Source organism: Catharus ustulatus, chromosome 22 (genome assembly GCF_009819885.2).
Source record: "Catharus ustulatus isolate bCatUst1 chromosome 22, bCatUst1.pri.v2, whole genome shotgun sequence".
Classification (NCBI taxonomy): Eukaryota; Metazoa; Chordata; class Aves; order Passeriformes; family Turdidae; genus Catharus; species Catharus ustulatus.
In genome coordinates this window covers 6,104,064-6,124,397 of record NC_046242.1, presented here as the reverse complement: position 1 = coordinate 6,124,397, position 20,334 = coordinate 6,104,064, and the positions used below count along the sequence as shown (strand labels likewise).

General features: G+C 57.9%; 1 protein-coding gene across 1 annotated transcript in view; it reads right to left on the bottom strand.

Moving 5' to 3' along the window:
- Positions 1-1,191: 1,191 nt before the first annotated feature.
- Positions 1,192-20,334, bottom strand: part of SRRM3 (serine/arginine repetitive matrix 3) — a 28,906-nt gene continuing 9,763 nt past the window's right edge. Inside the window, exons 3-15 of the mRNA XM_033078178.1 lie at positions 19,370-19,471; positions 15,731-15,865; positions 15,559-15,639; positions 15,159-15,188; positions 14,684-14,752; positions 14,368-14,403; positions 13,674-13,724; positions 13,468-13,572; positions 12,691-12,862; positions 6,853-7,181; positions 6,172-6,399; positions 5,797-5,934; positions 1,192-3,453 (exon numbers count right to left, since the gene is read on the bottom strand). Coding sequence (XP_032934069.1) covers positions 3,237-3,453; positions 5,797-5,934; positions 6,172-6,399; positions 6,853-7,181; positions 12,691-12,862; positions 13,468-13,572; positions 13,674-13,724; positions 14,368-14,403; positions 14,684-14,752; positions 15,159-15,188; positions 15,559-15,639; positions 15,731-15,865; positions 19,370-19,471 — 1,693 coding nt within the window. The 3' untranslated portion in view covers positions 1,192-3,236. The remainder of the gene's footprint in view (positions 3,454-5,796; positions 5,935-6,171; positions 6,400-6,852; positions 7,182-12,690; positions 12,863-13,467; positions 13,573-13,673; positions 13,725-14,367; positions 14,404-14,683; positions 14,753-15,158; positions 15,189-15,558; positions 15,640-15,730; positions 15,866-19,369; positions 19,472-20,334) is intronic.

Sequence of the window (20,334 nt, the reverse complement as noted above, 5' to 3'; positions counted from 1 at the left end):
CCTGCTGGGGGCCGGTGAGACTGGGGACTGATGATGATAATGAGGTTTAGGGGGGGCTCTGGGGGGGCAGAGGAACTGGAGGGAACTGGGGGGCTGGAAGGGGCAGAATCCTCTCGTCCAACAGGTCTCTCCACACTCCTGGCACCCAGGAAGGGATTCCCATCTGGGGCCAGACCCAAGCTCCCATCCTGGGAAGGGCTGTTTTCCAGCCTAGCAAGCTTAGCAGCTCTGGGACCCCAGCACCTCTGCCCAGTTCCCCTCTGCCCCCAGATTTGCCTTGGTTACCACGGGAGGTGCGTGGCAGCTGAGCCCTGACACACTCAGTGCATGAATTAGTGACTTCCAGGAGTGTGGGGGGATGCAGCAGCAGGAAATTTGGGGTGTCCTTTACTGGGGCAGAGCCCAGTGCTGAGTCTGGAATGGAGTGGGGGGGAAGGGGCTGCGGGGAGGTGAGTGACCCATGTGGGGCTGGGGGCTGCATCCTGTGGGGGCTGCGGCTGCCGGGGGAGCGGGGGGACCAGGGGAATGCGGAGGAGAGGGAGTGGGAGGAATGCGGGGAAACGAGAGGGATGTGGGAGGGAAGGAGGGGAGAGATGCAGGCAGGGATGCAGGGAAATGGAAGGGATCCAGGGAAGGATGCAGAAGAAGATGCAGGGAGGGATGCTGGGAGGGAGGGGAGGGATCAGAGAAGGGATGCAGGGAGGAATGGAAGGGTTGCAAGTGGGAATGCAAGAAGGGATGCAGGGAAGTGGGAGGGGTGGGAGGAACGCGGGGAGGAGCAGGGAAGGATGGGAAGGATCAGGCGAGGGATGTGGGAGGTATGGAATGGATGGGAGAGATGCAGACAAATGGGAGGGATGTAGGGAGAGATGGTGGGATGTGGGAGAGAGGGGAGGGATGCAGGGATGCAGGCAGAGATGCAGATAAGGATGCAGGGAGGGATGCAGGCAGGATGGATGGGAGCTGGCAGACAAGTGGGAGTGATGCAGGGAAGGATGCAGGGAGCCAGGAGGATTACAGGAGGATGCAGAGGGTTCCACACACACAGCAGGATCCTAGGTGGGATCAGACACAAAACCCCCACATGGAGCCAGAGGGAAGAGCAGGATGGATCCGAGGGAGCCGGGTGGAGGGAGCAGGACAACCCTGCCGTGCTCCCGGCAGGAAGAAGCCTCTCAGTGCCCAGCAGAGTCATTTACAATATATACTGTATATTTATTATAATTGCACCAGCTCACGGCATCTACAGCTGTACTCACAACCCAGAGAGAGAGCGCACGCGCGACAGGAAAATACTGAAGTATTTCTACAGAGTATTTGTTCCAGTTGGCTCCCTCCGCGGCAGGAGACAGAGACTGTAAAAGAGGAAGACTGGAATTTTTCCCTGATGTGCTGGCTGGTCCGCGGCGCCGCTGCAGTCGGGTCTCGGGTTTTTGGGAGCCGCGGCCCCACGGGGGCTGCAGGGCTGGGGCTGGGGCTGCGGCCACTGGGGAAATCCCCGCTGCTGGCTTGGGTTCGGATGTTCTCAGGGGATTCCCCCATATCCCAGCAGGGTTGGGGGTCCAGAGTCAGTCTGAGCTTCCCACGGGGTGATGGGGGGGACGGGGGCTGTGGGGCAGCAGCTGGAATTGCTGGGATGGTTTTCGGAGTGTGTGGCTCAGGGTTTGTAGGGATGCTGGGGGAACTCATCCTCCATCTCCCCGGGCTCCAGGAGAGCAGGACCCTTTGTCTCCCTCCTGCCACAGTCGCATCCAGAGCTGCCATCCTGCCCGGGGCTGGCGCGTGGGGACAGGCTCCAGCAGGGAGTGCCACGAGTGTGTCCCCTCCTTACCTGTTCACCCCTTTTCTAACACCTCTGCTTGTTCAGGTGTCTTTGCCAGTGGGTGGCTGGGACTCCCAGGGGCTGGCTCCCATCACTGCCCAGCTCCTGGGATTTTTCTCCAAGGGCTGGTGAATCCTCAGCCTCTGTCTGAGCCTGGACATGCCAGGGTTGGGAGACTGACCCTGAAGTGCCCCTTTTCTCCCATCTCTGCTCTCTCGGGCCCTCTGGTTCATCGGCTAACGAGGCTGAGCTGGACTCCAAAGGATCCTCCCGATCCCGGCTGGCTGGAAACCAGCGCTAAGCGGGACGGCCAAAGCCTGGCTTTACATCCAGGGCCCTCGGGTTAATCCAGGCAGCTGCTCTCCCACCCAGGGAGGCTCATCCCCATTGTCCTGCTCCAGCCGTCCGGAAAACGCGGGGCCACCGGGATTAAACCCCGACCGCCCCGGGGGCCACCACTGTCCTCAGCGCCTGGGGAGCAGGGTTTTTTTTTTGGGAAATCAGCAAAATCCTGCAAAAGCCGGGCTGCGGGCCAAGCCCGGGACCCTCCTGCCTCTCTCTTCCCATAATTCAGTTTAAAAAGCAGCCACGTTTCCCCAGAGCAGGAGGGGACTGGGGGCTGCAAGCAGAGGCCGTGCCGATGGCAGAGGGTGGCTGATGCACCCCCAGGAGGGGAAAAGCCCCTGCCCAGCCCCAGGCCCTGCAGCTCCCTCCTCCCGGGGGTCACAGCTCGGTCCCCCCCAAACTGGGTGGGGTGGGTTCGGCTCCTGAGCTGGGACGAGCAGTTTTTCCCTGGATCTCCTCATTTGGGAAGAGACTGCAGGTGCTGCCGGCTTTGTTCATCCATGGCTCGGTGTGTGCTCAGGTCTGGGGCGACCCCAAAATGTTTTGCAGTGCCCCTGTCCCCCATGACATCCTGGGGACAACTTCGCTGGGGAAAACAGCGTCTTGCTCACCTCCGGTTGGCATCACACCCTCCAGCTGAGCCTGCCCCCCACCCCGCCCACCTCTCCGGGATGCTTTTGTGCTAAAAAACAGTCAAACCAAACAAAAAAAAGCACAGGGCGGGCCCGGGGGTGTCCCCAGCCACCCCCACCCACTGGCCCCAAAGTCTCTGCAGAGCATTTGTTCCCTCGCTCTGTGCTCGCCCGCCCCACCCCGAAATAAGAAGATATCCTCCCCTTCCCCATCCCGACCCCAAAACACCCCGGAGCGGGGGGAACCACCCCCTCCCAGGCCGTTCCAAGGACCCATTGGAGCTCCCGTCCGTGCTTTCCCCCGCTGCCAGGTCCATCCTTAGCATCCCCCGGCTCCTTTCCACCTCCCCGCTGGTCCCGTCCCTTCTGGGGGCGCCGGTGGCATGGAGGGGGCAGAGCTGGGCTGTCGGGGGGCTGCGGCCGGGTGCCGGGGGGGCTCAGAAGCCGGCGCTCTCCGAGCTGCTGCGGCTGTTGTAGCTGGGGCTGCGGCTGGGGCTGCGGGAGCGGCTGGGGGGGCTGCGAGTCCGGCTGCGGCTGCGGCTGGAGCTGTAGCTGTCGTAGCTGCGGCTGCGGCTCCGGCTGTACGAGTAGGTGCTCAGCGAGCTGGAGGACGAGGGGCTGGGCCGGTAGTAGGGGATGGGACGCTTGCGAGCGCTGCAAATGGAAAAGGGAAGCTGAGTCAGGCCCTCGGAGGGTGCTCGGGGAAGGGGGTCCGGAGCTGGACCCCCGGCATGGCCAAGCATCCACCCAGGGCAGCCAAGCGTCCCAGCGGCGGGGCTCAGAGCGGCTGCGGGGTGTCAGGATGCGGCCACCCGGCATCACCTCCCCTTCCATCCATCCATCCATCCATCCATCCATCCATCCATCCATCCATCCCTCTCCTCCTCCCCAGCCCCCTCCCCCGGGGTGTTAGTCCTGGATTAGGCAGCGTCGAGGGCAGAAAGTGAGCAGGTTAATGTGGCTTTTGTGTTTCCCAGACACCAAAGATTGAAAGCTGCTGAAAAAGAGACGTTCGGGATTAGCGGGAGGCGAGCTGCGGCCCGCTGGCGCCTGAGGATGAGGAGGGACACGGGGACAGTGGGGACAGTGGGGTCGGGGGACACAGGGGGCAGCGACATCAGGAGTCGGCCCCTTGTCCCTTATCCCAGCCTGGTGTTAGTGGGACCAGAGAGTGGCTGGGTGCCGAGGGTGTCCTATTGTGAGGAGACACAGAGGGGTCCAGGAGGAAGAGGAGGAGGAAGAGGAGGAGTCGGAAGGGGAAGGTTACCCTGGGAGCCAGGCTGGCGGCGATGCTCTCCGGGAGGGACCTTGGGATGAAATGGAAAAGGAGAAGTTGGCATCACTGAGGTAGGACCACACGGTGGACGGGCGTGATGGGAACTGGGAACAGGGCAGGAGGGCAAAGAAAAGCCCTGGGGCTTCTGGCTGGGCTATGGGGCAGGCAAGGGGGGCTGGGGGTGTTTCCCTGGCTGTCCCCTCCCCACAGCATCCTCACAGAAATGGCTCTGCTGCTCCTGAACCCCGAACCGAGCAGGGCCTGCCATCCCCATCCACCCCAGGGATGGTCATGGGGATGGGGTGAACAGTCCCCACAAGGACCGTGGACTGTGTTCTCCAGCCGAGCCCTGCCACCTCCCTGGGGACATCCTGGTAAAACCAGAATGGAGCAGGAGGGATGGAAAACCAGACAGTGGCACCTGGGCTGGGCTGGGCTGGGAGGAGCTTTCTCAGCCCATTCTCTTTCCAGAGCATCCACCAGGGAGAACTGTGGGGAGCTCTAACCCTTGGGCTCTGCAGTGTTCCTCCTGTCTTTTCTCCTGTCCTCTCTCCTGACAACTCCGGTCCTGCCCAGGCAAAACAAAATCCCTCCCACAGAGAGGCAGAGCTGATTTCTGAAAATCCAGCCCCCTCTGATCTCCCAGCTGATAGTGGAAGAGACAAATAGGTCAGGAAGGAGGTAATCTCGGCTCGGCACGGCCCCGCCGCCAGTGCTGCATCTTAACGAGGTGCTACATATGCACACAGTGTTTCGTCTGGCACGAAATATTGCCTGTCTTACAGCTCAGGATCCTGAGGCAATAGGATCCCAAGAAGGAGAAACCAGCTTTTGGAGGGCAGGAGAGATGTGATTGTGGACGTGCCTATTGCTGGAATATGCACAGGCAGATTAAAATTAATTCCTGTTTTCATGCCCGAAATAGGAAGAGATCAGAAGGTCATGGTATTGGAGGCAGTCTGGTTGCCCATCTGTCTGGGCCAGCTGATTCACACAGTCATCCTCAGGACTATCTGTGCATCCACAGAGCTGCAGCTGTCCATCTCTGCGTCCATCCATCCATCATCCATCCATCATCCATCCCTCATCCGTCCCTCCATCATCCATCCATCCATCCATCCATCCATCCATCCATCCATCATCCATCCATCATCCATCCATCCATCATCCATCATCCATCATCCATCCATCATCCATCCCTCATCCGTCCCTCCATCATCCATCCATCCGTCCATCCATTCATCATCCATCCATCCATCAATCCATCCATCCATCATCTATCCATCCATCCCTCATCTGTCCCTCCATCCATCCATCCATCCATCCATCATCCATCCATCCATCATCCATCCATCCATCCATCATCCATCCATCCATCCATCCATCCATCCATCATCCATTCATCCATCCATCCATCATCCATCCATCCATCATCCATCCATCATCCATCCATCCATCCATCATCCATCCATCCATCCATCCATCATCCATCCATCATCCATCATCCATCCATCCATCCATCCATCCATCCATCCATCCATCCATCCATCCATCCATCCATCCATCCATCCATCATCCATCCATCCATCATCCATCCATCATCCATCCCTCCATCCACCTGCCCATCCACCCCCACACCCTTTGGGGTCAGCTGGCAGCAGAGCTCAGCCCCAGGATGTGGCAGTGGCCATGGCAGAGCCTTTGCCACATGCCAGACCCACCTGGTGATCCTCCTGGGCTCCATGAAACTGGGGGAGTCACGTCTCCGCTTCCTGATGGGGGAGTAGCTCCTGGAGCGGCGCCGAGGGCGGGCGGGATCGGGATCACCATGACGTGTTCGCGGCTCGTTGTCCTTCTCTCTACACCCCGGGGAGGAGGAGGACGGTCAGGGAATGGGCTGGGGTCCCGTGGGGGCGCAGGGACACGCTGTGACAGCAGTTCCCTGCACGGATGACACTCCCACCTGGGGCTGGCGCTTCCGGTGTGACCAACAATGACTTGCGACCCCTCCCCGAGACCACCCCGAGCCGCGACGCTCTCCGAGCGCACTGCTGGCACCCGCGGTGTCCCCGTGCCGCTGTCCCCTCGGGCCTGACCTGCTGGCTGGCTTTTTCGGCGAGGGCGAGCGGGAGCGGCTGCGTGCTGCTCTCTTCTCCCGGGAGCGGGAGCGGGACTTGGAGAGGGAGCCGCTGGAGCTCCAGGAGCTGCTGCGCTGGCCCGGGCTGCGGGACGGGCTCTTCCTCCGCTCCGAGGCGTGCCGGGAGTGCTTGGCTGACGACTCCGAGCTGCTGTTGGGCCGGCCCCGATGGTGCCGCTCCTTCACCCTTTGAAGGCAGATTCCAGCACCACCTCGCAGCTCGTCCTGGCTAGAGGGATGTCCCCACAGCAGCCAGGACCCCAGGTTCCCATAAGGAACATCTACATGACACGTGCTTTTGACTGGGCTACACCCCTGACTGTAAAGGGTTTTCATTTGCTTGGGATCCTGCATCCTGTGGGATGCTGTAATCCCAGGTTGCCATCCAGGCACTGCATCCCTTGCAGGGATGACCCTTCCCACAGTGTGCTATCTCCAAAGCCATTCCTTCCCTATCACCATCCGAATTCCCATCATTGCCATGCCTGTTCCTGTCCCTTTCCCATCCCTCTTCCCATCCCTCGAGCATCCCAACCCAGCCCCGTTCCTCAGAGCTTTGCCTGGGTGGATTTAAGATGCCCAAACCCAGCTCCCATACTCTGGCAGAGATGACAGGACCCCATCCCGGGGTCTCCCTTACTTCTTGCCGTGCGCGCCGTGGTTCCTGTCGGAGCCGGCGGCCGGGTGGTACGGACGGGAGCCGGCCGAGCCCTCCGAGTCGCTGCTGTAGCCGGCGGGGCTGAGCGGCGGCGGTGGCGGCTCCCGAGGGCCCGGGGGCCGCCCCTTGCTCTGGCCGCGGTGTCGGGACGGCGGCGAGGCACTGCGGGAGCGATGCCGGTGGCCGTGCTTGGCCCGCTCCGGCGAGGGCGAGCGGGGGCTGCGGGCGCCGTGGCGGCTCCCCCGGCTGCGGGGGGACGGCGGCTCCGTCCTGCCGTGAGCCCGCGGAGAGGGGGACGCCGAGGCCGGCCTCTGGCAAAGGGGGAGAGAGAGAGAGAAGGAGGGAGAGGAGGAAGAAGAGAAGAAAGAAGGAGAAAGGGGATTTTAACGGGGGGCGCCGGGCCGGGGGCGCAGATCACAACGTCAATGCACATCGCATAAGGCAGGCTACACAGACGCTACTCTGCACCTTCCTCTCGCCCTCAACAACGTGGGTCATGCAAACCTCCGCATGCAAAACGCCAAAAAAATAGAACTCAACTTAAATCGTAATAAAAACCCAAAGGAAGGGGTGGGATGGGAGGAAAAGAAATAAATCCAAGAAAGCCCCAAGTCGTCGGGGAGGGAGAGCTCGAAGGGAAAGAAACAATCCCCCCAAAAAACACCTGGAGAGGGGATAAAGCAAACCCTGGTACCCGCCCGCCCCGACCAAGAAAGGGGAAGGGAAAAGGGGGATAAAACCCAAACGAAGGAAGGAAAATGGGGGAAAAAAATTAGAAAAGATGAGAGGAGGGAAGGTGGGGCGGTGGGGGAGAGTAAATCAGACTGAGCCGAGGGGAAAGGGTCGAACCAAAGGGGGCTGGAGGTGATGGGGTCTGCTCACACAGAGGCATGCACATATATAGAGATATATGTTCTGATACGTGTAGTTTTTATCGATAGTACGGCTTTCGGCTTAAAACAAATCCAGAAACGAGGAAAAAACGGCACAGAGCGACAATGGAGGGCAAGGCAGGGGAGGGGGCCGGGGGGGCGAGAAGGCATAAAAGAAACCAACAAAAAAGAAAGAAGAAAAACCATCCAAATCAAATAAAATTTAAAAAATAAAGATAAATAAATAAAAAAACAAAGCAAAACTCCACAAATGTCCTCGTTACTGAGATAAACGAATGTCTCTGAGCTCTTCCTGGGACACGCATTGAGCTGTTAGCTGTGACTCTGCAGGGAACTGCTAAGTCCTCATCAGCACTCAACACAGACTTTGCTTTCTGCTTCCTTTTTTTTTTTATTTTTTCCATTATATGATTTTTTTTTTAAGTCCCTCTTGGTTAACATCCACTTACCAAAAAAGTGGCATTTCCTCCTTTAGTAGGTAAGGTATGAAGAGAAGGGAAAAGCGGGGCAATATAAGTGCATCATTAGATTCACAAAAATGCAAGAGAGAAAGAAAGAGCGAGAGAAGGAGGAGAGACAGAGACAGAGCCAGAGAGAGGAGAAATAAAACAAACCAACTCACTTCTCCTACAGGAGGGGAAACCTTGGGCCACCACTGCGGCCAAGCCCTGAGCCAGGCTCTCACTGAGACCTCAAGGGATTTTGCCCAGCCCTGAGGATCCCAAATATCTGAGCTCTGAGCCACAAACGCTGCCTGCGTGTTCCCCCCATCTCTGCAAACACCACGAGACCAAAAAGATGGGTGGAAACAGCTCCTGCAACACCAGACCTGACCAAGCTGGCAAACCCCAGCTCAGAGGGCTTTGGGGTCTCCTTCCCCCCGGCCACAGCCCAGTGCCAGGTCCCTGAGAGTCCCTGGAAAGGTGAATCCTGCACAGGGCATGGCTGAGTCCAGCTGAGGGGATCAAAGGGGGTTCAGGGATACTGGGGTGGTGCCAGGATTGTGCCACCACACCCAGGGCTGGTGACCCCAGTTCCTTGCCATCCTCTTGCCCCAAATACACCAAAGAATGCTCAGTGAATCCTCGAGGTTCTCTCCACCCATCCCACTGTGTTCTCCCCCCAAAAAGAAAGGGGCAGGGTGAAGGGCTGGGATTCTGGGGACCACCATGAAGATGCTGTAAAAGGGACAAGAGGCTTCCACGTCCCTGAGCACCCCAGACTGTTCCACATCCCATCACCTCCTTGTCCCCATGGAAAAACCAGTCCCTCCAGCCACAGAGCAGCAAGCTGCAGCCAAAATGGGGGGATTTGGGGTTTTTATTAAAAACCAGTTGCTGTTGCAATGGCTGCAGTGAGGGGGAGGCTGGCAGTGATGATCAGCCCTGCCCTGGAAGCACCAGGGGACGTGGATCTGCTCCAGGGGGATGCAGCAGCCCCAGAATGGGGGATCAGGGGAGCCCACGCCCAGCCCTGCATCCCAGGAGAGCAACATTAAAGCAGAGAAGATGATGAAGAAGAAGAGGACGATGAAGAGAGAAAGAGAGGAGGTTCCTCTTTCCCAGAGGGACATTTTGGCACTGGCTGGCCACGCCGTGGGCTCAGGCTGTGGGATGCAGGGTTCCCACCCAAACCCTGGAGTCTCCTGCCCTGGTGTGCAGGAAGGCAACAAAGGTGAAAACATCCCAAATAAACCTAAAGACTTGGCCTAAGAGGGAAAACACACACTGGGCACTTGTGGGGATGGGACAGCCATGGCAGGGATGCTTTCCCCTGCCCCTCACAGACTGGGATGTCCTGGACCTGCCTCTCTCCAAGCAGGAAGATTTAAACTTTTCCCTACTGCAGCCTCCCTCAGTATTTTCCCTGAGCTGGGTTTTTTCCCCCTGAAGAGGGGCTAAACCCACACATCTCCCCAGAGTTCTCATTTCTTTCCCCATCCATCCACCCCAAAACCCCTTGTGCCCACTTCTACCCGTGGCCACTGCCCCTATTAGCCCCTAATTACATTTGCCACTAATGGGGGACTGAAAGGGAACAGCCGTGCTCGGCCCCTGAATGGAAACGAACACAAATTCGGAGGCTGAAAGACACAGAAATGCATTCTACCGACAGCACAAGGAGACGGGGAAGAGAAAAGGGGGGAAGAAAGAAAAAAATATTACGTGGACAGGGCAAAAAAAAATATATAAAAATAAAGAACGTAAGAGAAGAGCATGGCTTTGCAGCTAACTGGGGAAAACCATACAAATAAAGAAAAATTATATATAGCCACCAAAAAGAGACAAAATGAGAGACAGAGAAGGGGAGTGAGAAAGAAAGAGAAAGAAAGTCAGAAAGAAAGAGAAAATAACATTAAATCAAGCTACGGTGCTTTTCAACAGGCTCATCTGCAGAAGTGAACGTGCAGAGGTGGACAAAATACCTACCTTCGGAATTGGCAGTGACAGGAATGCAATAATAAAAAAAGAAAACAATAATCTCCACATTTGGAGGGCAGAATGGGAAAAAGACAAGGACTCTTTAGTACGGTGATCCAGACCCCTCGGCTAATCCCGTTTGCTTTGCTTAGAATTTTTGTAATTATTTTTTTTTTTTAATTGGTCTCTTTAGCTTCTAATTTTTATTATATTTTTTAAAAAATTTTGTTTGTTTGTTTGTTTTGCAATGGAAAGGCTGCGGCCGGCCGCCGAGCGGGGGGGTGGCTGGCTGGTGTCTGTAACCCGATCAGGCTGCGGTTCAGTCTTAAAAAGTCACTCTATAACATGGCAAAGTCCCGGGTAACATGCAGGGAAGGCGATGGATGGAGGTGGGACACGGCAAGGGACGTGTTGGCCCAAAGAAAACCGGAGAGAGAGAGGGGCTGGAGGGTGCGTGTGGGCGAGGAGGAGGAGGAGGAGAGAGCCAGGAGGAAGGCTGGGAAGGCAGCAGGGATGGATGGAGACAGGACTGGGGATTTAAAAGGGAAGGCAACGCCTCGCAGCGCCCCGGGGCACCCCTGGCTCTGGGGGTGCTGGGGTGGGACGGGCTGAGCCCGGAGCGGCTGCGGGAGGTGGGGACGGGGCTGGGTACCAGGATGCTCAGCACTCATCCTGCCGGGATGCAGGATGCGGGATAACCCCGCACCCAGCGGCCTCATCCTGCAGCCGGGGAGGAAAACCTCGCCACGGCAGCAGGATCCAGCCGAGGACACCGAGCAGTTGCCAATTTGAGGAGGGAAAGGGCAATTGGCTCCTTTGCTGTATAGAGCTGCTGGGTTCTCTTCCCTTTTAAATTCCTTGTTCAAAATATAGAAAATGGAAATACAATGTTCAGCGGTCGTAAATATTTAGAAAACACATCAGGTTTTTGTTTTTGTTTTGTTGCTTGTTTTTTTTTTTTTTTCTTCTCCACATTAACACACACAAAAGCAAAAAATTCTAGAACAACACGATGACGACGGGGTGGGGGGAAATAAAAATAAGAGAAATATATATCATTTGCATTTCTGTACATCACAAGGGAAAAGAAAAGAAATCATGAGAAAGGAAACTAAAACAAGGGGGCGGGAAAAAAAGCACGTTTCATTGCCCTTCCCTCCCCCTCGTCCCTGCTTCTGCTGAGCAAGAAATGGAAGTGTATATTACCGTTTGGGTTTTTTTCAAATGGGAGGCTAAAGAAAAACACAGATGGGATTAAAAAGAAAAAAAAAATAAAAAATAGAAACCAGAGAGAGAAAGAAGAGAGAGAGAGAGAAAGAAAGAAAGTTGTTGGAGAAAAGTCCCGCTGGTGCCGGGGAGCCAAGGGAGCTCGGCGGCCTGGGCGATGCTGGGGTGGGCAGGGGGAGAGCGGGGCGAGCCCGGCGCCTGGGGGGCGGCGCCTCGGCACCCGAACCCCCCCACGCCCCAGCCGAAACCACAGGAAAGAAGAAAGCAGAGAGTGCCCCGAGAGGTGGGCAGGGTGCTGGGTGCTGCTGGGGGTGCTGGGCTGGGGAGGGTGAAGGGGATGTGCGTGTGGGGTCGGGGGATGCTGGCCCCGTTTGCCGGGGTGTCCCTGGCCCTAAAGGTGTTGGGGTGTCAGCGTTGGGTGCTGCCAGCCCAGGAGTGTTCCCACAGGACCTCACCTGTGGGAATGAAGTTCTCTGGGGCAAGTGGGGACCTGTGTGGGCCCCATTAATGGAGTTCTGTAGTGTCCTGCCTTCACTCAGCCCTGCCTCCAGCCCCCCCTTAGCCAAAGCAGGCTCCTCACCATCCCAGCACTGCTTAAACTGGGGCTGGCTCCTGGACCCACTGCATTAGGGCTTTGCCCCATTCAGCAACAGAGCAGATCCTGAGGTTTCACCAAGATTCTGTTGGATGCTGAGGCAGAACTGGGGATTCTCAGCTCCAGTGTCACCTGTCATGGGGACCTCACGGTCCGAAAATCTGAGCATCCAGCATCAAATCCCCTCCAAACCCCAACCTGGCCAGACTGGGTTTTGGGGTCCTGAGCACTGCTGCTGGCCCCTTGGCACTAGGGAGGGTTGGGCTTGGTGGGCAAACAAGATTTTTCCTGCTTTGCCCATTTGTTGGCTGCCTGGGATCCATCTCAGGGAGGTGCTGAGCCCGGTGTTGACCTCAGCAGGTGATGCTGGCCTGCCGAGCCATCATCCCGGGGGGGTGACATCCGCAGTGCGACGTGTGGCTTTGGGGGAGGGATGACCTGCTGGCTGGCCGGATCCCTGCCTCAGGGCGATGGGCTGGCTCCCCCAGGGAGATCGTGTACCCAGCGCAGGGTTGGTGAGTGCTGGGAGAGTGCAACCTGCACCCCACATCTCCCCCGTGTGCTCCGGCTGGGCAGGGCGGGGAGCCGAGCGAGTGGGGAAGGAGGGGAGAGGAGAGCAGGGGGGCAGTCCTGTGGAGGGAGGAGGGGAGGGAAGCGAAGAGTGATCCAAGAAAAGCCTACGTACATCCGAGGGCTCCGGGAGCGGGGCGCCGTGGCTGTGGCGGCCGTTCTGGGCGCTGCCCTTGTGCCCGTTCTGGTGCGGCGAGGCCGAGCGCTGGGGCGAGGGGGAGGACGGGCTGCGGCTGGAGCGGGCGCTGCTGCCCTTGGGGCCATCCTGCCGGCGCTTGGGGCTTAGCCTGAGGGGAACAGCACCGTCAGCAGCCGGCATCCCCGGCCCCGAGTCCCGCCCCACCCTTGGCACGGCTCCGGCAGAGCCGCCGGCTGCAGCCCAGGCTTTGCCCAAGTCAGAAATGGGGTGAGAATTGGTGCTTTGTGCTTTCTTTAGCTAAGAATTGAAACCCCCATCTCGGGGCCATGTTCACAAACCTTCCAGAGATGCTGGAGCACCATCGCACTCCCCTCTATACCTGTGTTAAGGATGTCTCTGTCGCCTGTCTCTGCTCTCCATCCCCAAAGGTGTCCATCTCTGGAACACCTCTGTCACCCACCTCCCTGCCTTCCATCCTCCAGGGTACCCATCCCTGGGACACCTCTGCCTCCCACCTCCCTGCTCTCCATCCCCCAGGGTACCCATCCCTGGGTCATCTCTGTCACCACCTCCCTGCCCTCCATCCCCCAGGGTACCCATCCCTGGGACACCTCTGCCTCCCAGCTCCCTGCCCTCCACCACATAAAAGTGTCCATCACAAGGACATCTCTGTCCCTGCACTCCACCCCACAGGGTGCCATCGCTGAGGCTGGGGGCTGTCGGTGTGTTGTTTGGGTCCCGGACTGTCCCTACCTGCCCGGGGATTTAGAGCCGCTGTCGTCGGAGGAGAGTGAGGCGCTGTGGGAGCTGCAGGAGCTGCGGCGGTGCGAGCGCCAGGCCGGGGACTCGCTGCGGGACCTGCGGAGAGGGCGGCCGGTGGCCGAGGGACAGGCTGAGCCACCGCGGGGGACACGCAGGGACACAGAGAGCCCCGCTCCCCCCGCCAGCCCGGCCCTCACCTCTTGCGCTCTTTGTTTTTCTCTTTCCGTTTGTTCTTGGGGCTTCGGGACCTGCGGGAAGAGCCGAAAGCTGCAGATGTGGGAGCGGGGGCAGCACCTGGGGGTGGCTTTCCCTGCCCCCCGGAGGCACCGAGGCTGTGGGAGGAGCGAGGGGAAGGACCTGCCTCGTCTGGAGTTGGGCTCCACTGAGGTTCAGAGCATGGTGGGGATCCCACATGGATTTGGGGGGCCCGGGGGGTCAGGTGCAGGTTGGTGAGACCAGACAGGAGAGAAGGGGGGCCTGGCTCAGAATCCTGAGGGCTCGGGCCCATTATTACCCCCCACACTTGTTTTGCCTTGAGGCCTCTCTGGCACCCTTTGTTTGTCTATTTTTCACTCCTTTCACCCTAAAACAGCAGTGTTGGCAGAGGGCATCTGCAGAGCAGGGCAGCAGTCAAGGTTTGCCCTGGCCATGGCTGCTTGGGATCCTCCCTTCTCCCCAGGGGGACATCTGGGACCATGTGGGACCCCACAGTCAGCCAGAGCGGCCAAATCCAGCGGCAGAGGACACACAGCAGTGTCCAGCTCTGGGGTGAGGGGGTCTGAGATGGGCAGAGGGGAGGGGACAGCAGGAGGGCAGGACACAGGGGGTCCCTGGCAAGGGAAGATGGCAGCTGGTGGCAGTGGGGTGGCTCCTGGTAGCCATCACCCTTACCTGTGTCTTCTCTTTTTTCGTGACCCCGATTCAGACCTAAGGGATGAAGAGGAGGCAGAGATGAAGGAGATACACTGATCTGGCCAGCAGGCAGCAAAGGCTGGGCAGTTTCCAGGGATCAGGAGAAGGACAGGGGCATGGCCCCGAGGTGAGCTGGATGGGGCAGGTGACATTGGCTGTGAGGTGGTGATGGCCCCATGAAAAGTCACCAGTGTCCATCCCTATCCACATCTAAACCCCACCCCAGCCCAAGGGCCTGAGCAGCCCCAACCAGCACCACCATCCCAAACCACCCTTGCTGTTGTGTCCATCCTACCTGTCACGTCTGTGTTTCTTTCCAGTCTTCTTTTTCTTTTCCTTGCGGATGGGTGAAGAGCTGTCACAGCTGGAGGGGAAGTGGGTGCCCTTGAGCAGGGGGCAAGGGACTCCCCAGCCTTGTCCCCCTGGCCCAGGGGAGTGTGGTCCCACCAGCCCCAGTCACATTGCCTCCCCTGGACCACCCCATGGGATGCATGAACATCACATGGCAGTTATTTCCTGGGGGATTTGGGCTGGGGCACAGAAAGGGACTTTTGGCAGAAGGGCTCTGGCTGCCTTCAATTCTGGAATGCCCAATCCTGCTGTGTCTCATTACCACCTCGTGGGCTCCAGAGCCTCCAGCTAGAGACAAAGTGGCCAATTCCCAGTGGGATTTCAGAGGGGGACAGTGGGTGGTAGAGACCAGCCCATACCCAGTGGCTTTGCAAGCCCAGAGGGGACCCCACAGCCCACCCAGCCCAGTGGTCACTCACCTGCGCTCTGAGCCGGGTTTCCTCTTTTTGCTGCCACGGGAAAGGCAGAGAAGAAAGGGACATTAGGGACTTGATCCTGCCCAGGCAGCTGGTGCTAAGTGGTGAGGTTTTGGGTAGATGGACCCTTCACAGAGCCATATCCTGCTTGGTGCTGTGCCCTGTGGCAGCAAGCTCCTTCCCCACATGGAACAGGCAAGGTCCCAGCAGTGCATGCAGTGGGTGTGTGCACACACGTGTGTGTTGCAGTATCAGTACATGCAGATGCATTGCACCTCAAAGGTTGCACATTCAGGGATGTACTGCCCCCCAGATTGCCCTCCAGAGGCTGGGAAAAGGCTGAGCTGGGAGGTGAGCTGCCCTCCAGAGAGAGGGGACAGTGCAGCAACAGCCAGGGACTCACCGGCTCCGGCGGTGACCTGATTTCTTCTTCTTTTTCTTCTTGGGTGGAGGAGAGGTGGAGCTGCTCGAGCGTCTTTTCAGCCTGTGGGAGACAGCAGACAGGGTTGGGGAAAAAGAAGGGACAGGCCCCCGGTCTCTGTGTCCCTGGATGGGTCCCCAAAATCCACACAAACCTGTACTCGCGGTGGCCGCTGTCCTCGCGGTAGCACTCGGCCGAGCAGTCGCACTGCAGCAGGCAGCCCTCTCCATAGTCAGGGTACTCCACTGCATACTCCTCCCCATCCTCCCCATGGTGGTTTTCTATCACACTGCCAAAGGAGGAAGAGCAGGATTCATTTGGGGATCCCCATTCTCTGTCTCCCACCTAAGAGGGAGCAGCCCCAATGCAGCTACAGGGGCTGGGGGACATTTCTTCCACAGCATCCCCTTGGTCATGTCCTAGCGAAGTGCCAGGGTGGAGGTCTGCTCAGGGTCTTCCTGTGGCTCCAATCCCTGCAGGGATCCCCACCAGGCTGGCACAGGGACACTGTGACACTCAGGCCACCATCTCCCCACAGGGCCCAGCCTCAACTCCATTTGAGCCCCTTTTGGCTTTGCTCAAGCGCTGGGGCTGAGCGGGAGGCTGGGTCAGCTCAGGAGGGTTGCAGGGCTGGATAAGGGTGAGAAGAGCTGGCAGAAGACCAGCAGTGGAAATTTAGCTGGGAACTACCCAGGATGATCTGGGCTTTGAGGCCAGCACCCTGCAGTGCCACCAGCTCAGCCCTGGAGCTTCAGGCAGGTTAATGGTCAATGTCCCTCCTAGGGCCAGCTGAAGAGGGGATGGGGGGACATCGTGCCTACAGCCATCAGGGTCTCTCTCTCTCCTGAGTGGCTTTGTCAGCATTAATTTTTCCCACTGCCATGGTAACTGGCATGAGGTTGCCATTGACTACCAGGGCTGTGGGCAGGGCTTGGCAGAGGCGTGGCAGCTGGACTAGGACGGTCTCAGGGGACCCTGCCCTACCCTGATGCCCCCCACCTTCCTGGTCTGGCTCTGCCATCAGCCCCAGGAGCAAACCCCACAGGGAGCCTCTTATTTGCTCTTGGGGGATGTAGGACATCTCACCCATGGAGGGACAATGACATCCAGGTGCTCTGGAGGGAAACTTAAGGGATGGGGACAGGCTTGGAGGGTGCCCAGCACTGCACCAGCCCAGGTGTTTGCTTCCCAAGGGAGATTTGCCCTCAGAAACCTGATGTGGGCTCCTCTGCCCTTCCCAGCCTGGAGGTGAGCAGTCAGCAATGCTGATGGAGAAGCACAGCCCCACAGCATCAGTGCCTTGGCAGCCTGGCCATTGCCTGAGAAAAGGGAAGGTCCCAGTCCCAGACTGCAGATCTGACAGTGGCACGTGTTGACATCCTTGGCCACAGGCAGGCCATGGGCTGTTTAACCTAATTAGAAATGTCTTGGACCGAAACTACACATGAGGCACCCTCCCCCTAACCACGGACGATCACTCAAGCAGGACTCGAGCTCCCTTCTGCACCACAGCCATGGCTTGCTAGGTCCTCTGCAAGTGACTCCTGCTCTGGCCATGTCCCAAAGGTAAGAGCAGCCTTTCAACCACCCACCCAGCCACGGGGAAGGGGAAGAAAAGAGGCAAAGAGAGAAGAGAGCAGGGTTAATTCTCTGTGTGTCTCTGCTCCGTGAGCAGGCAGTGCTCCACGCCGGAGCCTGCTGCCAGCATCCCACCCATTAGCTGTGCTCAGCAGCTCAAGACCAGCCTTGTGCTGTTCCAATTATCCCTCCCTGCCCAGCACACGCTCGCCTTTGTCTGCAATCCCACCAGCCTGTCCATCAAACCCTTCTCCTTGGGGACCAGGCTGGACCGAGCTGTGCACACAGAGACGGGAGCTGGGAGAGCACAAAGAGCAAAGCCGGGGACTCAGGTGGTCACAGCTCTGCTCGATGCCTCAGTTTTCCCGGGGGAGTTATGCAGATGATGCTGAGCTCTCACACTGGCTTTGAAACAGGACCAGCTGGTTCAGACTCACAGTTGCAGCAGCCAAGGACCGAGTGGTAAAAGCCCAGAGCGGTGCTGGAGCAGAACCAGACCACGAGATCTTCTGCACTCTCCCAGACACCACAAGGGCTGAGGCTCTTTATTTAAAGCTTTTTTAACCCCTTTGTCCAGCCTCTTCATGCAGCACAGATCTCTGGCATGCAGGATATTCTCCAGCAGCTCAGATCCCTGCTGCTGAAGAGCCACCTGCCTTGGACCAGCCTCCTCAAGCGCCTCTGGCTTTGCTCTCCTCCGAGCAATCCTTTGCTGTGAGACTGCTCCTTCCAGCTCAGCACTATTATTTATAGCCCTGGGGCTAATCTTTAATGACTACCCTTCGTTTTTCAAAACCAAGCCTGTAAAGGTGACAGCCAGGGCTGCCTGGGTAACCTCAAGGCACCTCTGGCTTCCCCATGTGCTCGTTACAGTGCTGGCCCTAACGAGCCTGCCAGGAAGATGCCCTGGAGATGACTCCTGCCCCCACCAGCAAAGGTCACTTGTTAACACCTCAGGGTGATGCTCAGTGACCTGGGCAGGTTGGTTTTCCCCATGCCTTGTTTTTTAGCTGCATGGAGGAGTATCCTGAATGTTTCATGCTGTCCCAAGCCCCTGTGCCCCATCTAGGCAGGGCCCAGCCATGTCCCTGTGTCCCACCCTGCCTGGCGTGCCAGCAGAGTGGTGTGAGGGAGGCTCTCCCTGCTGCCATGGCTTCCCTGCCTCCCCCCTCGCCCTGATTTCGTGACCCTAATGAAGCATTAATATTCAGTGAACCTGAAGCATCTATTCCTGTCCCAAGTGACCTGGTTTCCAGGCTGATGGATGGTGCACGCCAGGCCAGCCATGCTGCACGGGCCATTAAGTGTTGCACTGATAAATCATCATCGAGGCAGGGTGGACCTTGGTGAGGCTGGGGACAGTCCTGTGCAGGGCAGGAACGGCAACTGGCATGTCCCCAGCAGGAGCTGAGCTGCTTTGGACACCAAACTTGAGCCCTAAGCCCTCTTCCAGAGCAGATGCAGCCCCCAGGACCAGGTACTGTGAGGAGTGATTAGAAGCAGAGGAACAATACAGGATCTCCTTGGAGAAGCTTCTTCCATGGGGTCCCTGCCCCTGGCTGGTGGGGTGAGCCAAGCATTGAGACCTTCTGCACCTGGCTTTCATCAACTGCAACAGGACCATTGCAATGCTGGCCTCTGCACAGCACCCAGAAGCCTCCAAAGCAGCAGTGCAGGATAACCTTTAACCTCTCCAGAGACAGGATACTGCCTCAGAGGGGCAAATCCTGCCTCCAGCTGACTGAACAGACAACCAACCAACCAACCCTCAAATCAACCAACAAACCACCAAATCAACCAATCAACCATCAGCCATCAAACCAACCAAATCATCAAATCAACAAAACAACCATCAAAGCCAACAACCATCCATCCATCCATCCATCCATCCATCCATCCATCCATCCATCCATCCATCCATCCATCATGCATCCATCCATCCATCCATCCATCCATCCATCCATCCATCCATCCATCCATCATCCATCCATCATCCATCATCCATCCATCCCTCATCCATCCATCCATCCATCCATCCATCCATCCATCCATCCATCCATCTATCCATCCACCTCTATACCCCCTCTCCATGTCCATCCATCTATCCAGCCATGCCCTCACCCACCCACCCATCCACCGATACTCAGAGGCAATCAAGGACGTGCCTCTCTGGGATGAGATGCACAGATGGACCAACTGGAAGTGCCTGACTTACATTTGGCGCCCGTGCTGGTCCTCCCTGGTGAGCACACCCTCCTTCTCCATCAGCATTTGCCGAAAGGTCCCCACTTTCTGTCGGATCTCCTCTTCCGAGTACCTGGATGGGCAAAGATGTGGTCAGGGCTGCTGTGGTTGGAGCATGGACCTGAGGAACTCTACACCAAGGGGCCAATCAAAAGGAGAGGTGGCATGGTGGCAGTCACCAGGACAGCAGGACCTCTGTTTGTCCCCTGCCACCACTATCTATGTTCTCCTCTCTTTTGCCTGCTTCTCGCAGCAGTGCTTGACAGAGGAAGGGACATCAGGAAGGGAAGAAATAAAAGGATGACCACGAAGTTGCCATTCATTGTGACTGCCCCAGGCTTTGGGGCTAGTGCCCACCAAACCCCCTTGGCTGTGCCACCATTGCAGCCAGGGATTCTGGGGCTCACTCCCAGCATCTCTGTCCCATCATGAGCTCCCCCCGTGATGCTCCAGGGCCCTGAAAGCTGTGCCAGATCTGTGCTACCACTGAGGGTTATTAACTAGAGACACTAATCATTGTGTCCTGGCATCTGGGAATAGCCACTGCAAACCACTGCGTCCCCAAGGTGTCCCTGGGAAAGGACAGGTGACAGCCCCAGGTGTGTGGTCTTGTGCCACATCCCATGGCTGCACAAGGGCACCTGAGCATCCTCCTCAACTAAAAATGTCCCAACAGAGGGATGTAATGGAGAGACCCATGATGCTCTTGGTATCATCCCAGGGGAGAAGGTGAAGGGAGAGGGACCTCATGTCACCACCACACTGCCACCCTGGGAGGGAATGGGTCAGGCTCTGGGTGTGTCCCCATCCTCAGCCACAGCCTCCACAGGGCCCACCCTTTTCAGCACATCCCATCACCCCAGAAAACTGGATGCCAGAGTCAGGCCTAGCCCTGCAGTCCCCACAGCCCCTGCTGGGGACAGTGATGCCCCTCAC